The sequence below is a fragment of the Manis pentadactyla genome, chromosome X, assembly GCF_030020395.1.
Source record: "Manis pentadactyla isolate mManPen7 chromosome X, mManPen7.hap1, whole genome shotgun sequence".
In the NCBI taxonomy this organism is placed as follows: domain Eukaryota; kingdom Metazoa; phylum Chordata; class Mammalia; order Pholidota; family Manidae; genus Manis; species Manis pentadactyla.
The window spans coordinates 25,075,799-25,079,316 of NC_080038.1; the positions used below are offsets into that span (position 1 = coordinate 25,075,799).

The 3,518-nt window shown below is 48.8% G+C and overlaps 1 protein-coding gene across 1 annotated transcript; it reads right to left on the reverse strand.

Annotated features, from left to right (window-relative positions):
* Positions 1–2,227: 2,227 nt before the first annotated feature.
* LOC118928587 (ferritin heavy chain-like) lies at positions 2,228–2,776 on the reverse strand. The gene has a single exon (XM_057495461.1). It carries the CDS (start codon positions 2,774–2,776, stop codon positions 2,228–2,230), a length of 549 nt encoding a protein of 182 aa, XP_057351444.1.
* Between the last annotated feature and the right edge of the window lie 742 nt (positions 2,777–3,518).

Below are 3,518 nucleotides of genomic sequence, written 5' to 3' on the forward strand. Positions count from 1 at the left end.
TCAGCATTTTATTTAAAAAGAAAATAAGGGAGAAATCTGGGATTCACATATATATCAAGTATAAAAATCAAATGAATAATCATATCTGACTTGATTGTTTATAGTTCATGATGCGTGATCAAAACTGAAAGTTTCTGTGATATGACTGCCCTTGCACTGTTCACCATGTAAGAACTTATTCACCATGTAAGAACTTGTTCACCATGTAAGATCTTGTTCGTTATGCTTCAGAAGATTGGAGACTGTTGAGAGTTAGGCTTGGGGTTGATTAAGGATTGTGCATTGAGTCCCCTATACAGAATTTTATTTCTGTTAACAACCATTTGATTAATAAATATGGGAGATGGCCTCTCAAAAAAAAAAAAAGATGGGCCCAGCAAGCAAGGCAGAACCACTCAGGGGACAGTTTTAGGGGTCAACCAAGACATCACCACAGGCAATGCTTCGGTGTAGAGATACAGCCCCCTGGACTTGGCAAAAACCCTGGGATTGTCTACGTCCCTGAGCTGGATTTGCCAGCAGTCCATGTGTGCCTTGCAGCCACCCCCTCTAGCTATTGCATCCGAAGAGAAGGCACTCACAGTGGAGCTCTCTGGGCGCATGGCACACCATGTGGGGATTCCCAGTCCAGGTCTCCCCAGTGTTCTGGGCCAACTCAGGGAGCAGCGTGGCTGCCCGTGAGGGGAGAGGGCCTGAACAGAGGGACTCGGGCGTTCAGGTGTTGACTGCCCTCCTGGGAGGTGCCCTGCTACCTCCTACCCATTCTGTGCCTAATTCTGAAGACTTCTTTCAAAGGAGGAGGATTTGGGCTGAGGTTTAGGAACCATTCCCACCCTAGGCTGGAAGGCACACGAGTAATGAAGCGAGGGACTGACTACAGAGGTCTGGCCGGTCTTTAAGAGTGTTGGGGATTTCCCTCCCTTCAGGGCCTGGTGATCGGGCTGGATTCCCAGTCTATCCGCACAATCTTGCTGAACCCATGAGTTTGCCTGGGGGTAACAGAAAAAATGCAACATGGCATCAGAAGATCTTTGTTCATGTCCGCATCCATAACTTCTTACCTGTGTGGCCTCCCTTTTTCTCACTGGAGAAGACGTGGTCTTAACACCTGCCCTTACTTCCTGAGGGTCTTACAAGAAAGAAAATACAGGAAGGTAGATACAAGGCCGTGGACTTGCAAAGTGCCATTGGTACTTTTTTAGTTTGGCGACCCCTTGCCTATGGAAAAGCCAGCCTAAGACTCATAACCCATTATTACCACAGCCCAGGGTGACCCTTTGAGGAAGTACTCTGCCATTCCCATTTCCACGGCCGCCCAGCTTGCTATGAAAAATCCACAAACATTAGCATTTGCATAATTTGATGAACTAAAACATTTCACATCAAGCCAAAGATCCCCCTTTTCTTTTGTTTCCTTTACTCAAGTAGAGTGGATATACACTCTGTTGGCTTCACATGCACAACATAGTGATTGGACAGTTACCTACATTATTAAATGCTCATCCCAGTTAAGTGTTACTGCTGTCAAAATACAAAGATATTGAATATTATTGACTATATTTCTGATGTTGTACTTTCATGAGGCTAACTTATACCATAATTGGGATTTAGGGCTTCTTTATCCCCTCAACCTATTTTAACCACTTCCCCCTCCCCAGTAGGAACCACCAGTCTTTTGTCTATGAAAGATCCCCTTTATTTTAATCCCCACCCAATCCCATCCTCTTTCCTTCTATTTTAGGGCAACTGTGCTGATGAATTCTAGGCTATGTTCTTTTATGTCTTTACCATGGACATGTGCCTGCCTTCTCCAGGGCCCCAGATCACCCACCTCACCCCACCCCCTCACAACCCAGACCACCCACCTCACCCCAACCCCATCCGACCCACACTCCTTTATAAGGGGAAGATGGATTTTGTGTTCTCCTGGTCCCGTGGACACCATCTCACTCCATCTGTGGAGATGCCGAGCTGTCCGTGGATGGGGCGTGGGTGGATAGAGACACCTGGAGACCTGTTTTAAAACTTAAAAGGGGAGGCTTTGGCACACAGAATCAACCAGAGACCTTTATTAATTTAACAAAAACGAAATACCTTTATTGGAAGAAATGACAAAACCGGAAGAAAAAACGGAAGTGAACGCTTTGTAAGGGCAATCTTTCAATAAGACTGCTGGGCATGGTGGCCAGGGGAAACTGCCCCTGGCTACGGGGTAGGCCGTCCAAGCTCAGTTCTTGTCGCTGCTGCCCAGGGTGAGCTTATCAAACAGGTACTCGGCCAGGCCAGCTTCTGGGGCTCCCATCTTGCGCAGGATGCTGATATGGTCCCCCAGCTCTTTGATGGACCTGACTTGCTCGTGCAGATAGTGACGCTCCAGGAAATCACACAGGTGCGCATCGCCCTTGTCGGTGGCCAGGCGGTGCAGATCTAGCAGGCTGTGGTTAACCCACTTTTCCAGGCTCAAGGCGTACTCCATGGCCGTCACGCCGTTCTCCCAGTCGTCGTGGCCAGGCTTCCTGATGTTGCGGAGGTTGAGGTGGCCGCTGCGCTGTTTCTGCAGTTTTATCAGCCTCTCAGCACGCTCGCCCTTCTCACGGGACTGGCGCAGGAAGAACTGGCTGAAGTGCTTCAAGGCCACATCATTCTTGTCGAAGCAGAAGGCCATGGACAGGTACGTGTAGGAGGCGTAGAGCTCCAGGTTGATCTGTTTGTTGACAGCAGCCTGGCAGTCAAGGTGGTAGTTCTGCACCAGTTGGGATGGCGACTCGGCATTCATGGTGGGCAGTGTGGTGGTGAAGGCAGAGGTGGCTTCAGCGTGTTCCCACGGAGAGCAATGAGAAAGGCTAGAGGCAGGTGGGCTCTGGACCAAGCATCAGCTCTGGGATGGGACAGGAATGTGGTCCGTTATCAGTAACTGTTAGTGGAAGGATCCGTTAGGGGCGGAGTCATGTGGTCACGAAGCAGTGTTGCGTAGAGAGCGGGTCTTGTGGGGTTGGGTGGGGTCACTTCGGGGCAGAGTCATGTTGGGCAGGGATGGGGCGGAGTTATGTGCATTGGGAGGAGTGACGTGAGGGCACGGAGTGTGGCGGGGTCAGGAGGGGAGGTGGGGCTATGCAGAGTCATGTAGTGGGACAGAGCGGCAAGGGCTCTGCCTTCTAGGTCCTATCCTGTTGAGCCTTGGTGAGGCAGAAAACCCAGGGCAACTGTGCACTGAGTGTCTTGAGATCATTTTTTTAAATCACAGCTTTATTGAGATATAATTTATATCCCATAAACTTCACCTTTTGAAAGCAAACTTTTACATGGTTCTTAGTATATTGGTGGAGTTGAGCAACCATCATGACAATTTTATTTTGGAACATTTTCATCACTCCCAAGTTTAACACCCTGCCTATTAGTAGTCAATCCCATCCCCTCTGCCCCCAGGCCTTGCTTACCACCAATTCACTTTCTGGCTCTATAGATTTGCCTCTTTTGGACATGTCAAAAAAATGGGATCATACACACAAATTTTACTG

Coding starts and splice junctions, on each gene's coding strand:
- LOC118928587 (XM_057495461.1), bottom strand. CDS start 2,776: ATGAATGCCGAGTCGCCATCCCAACTGGTGCAGAACTACCACCTTGAC.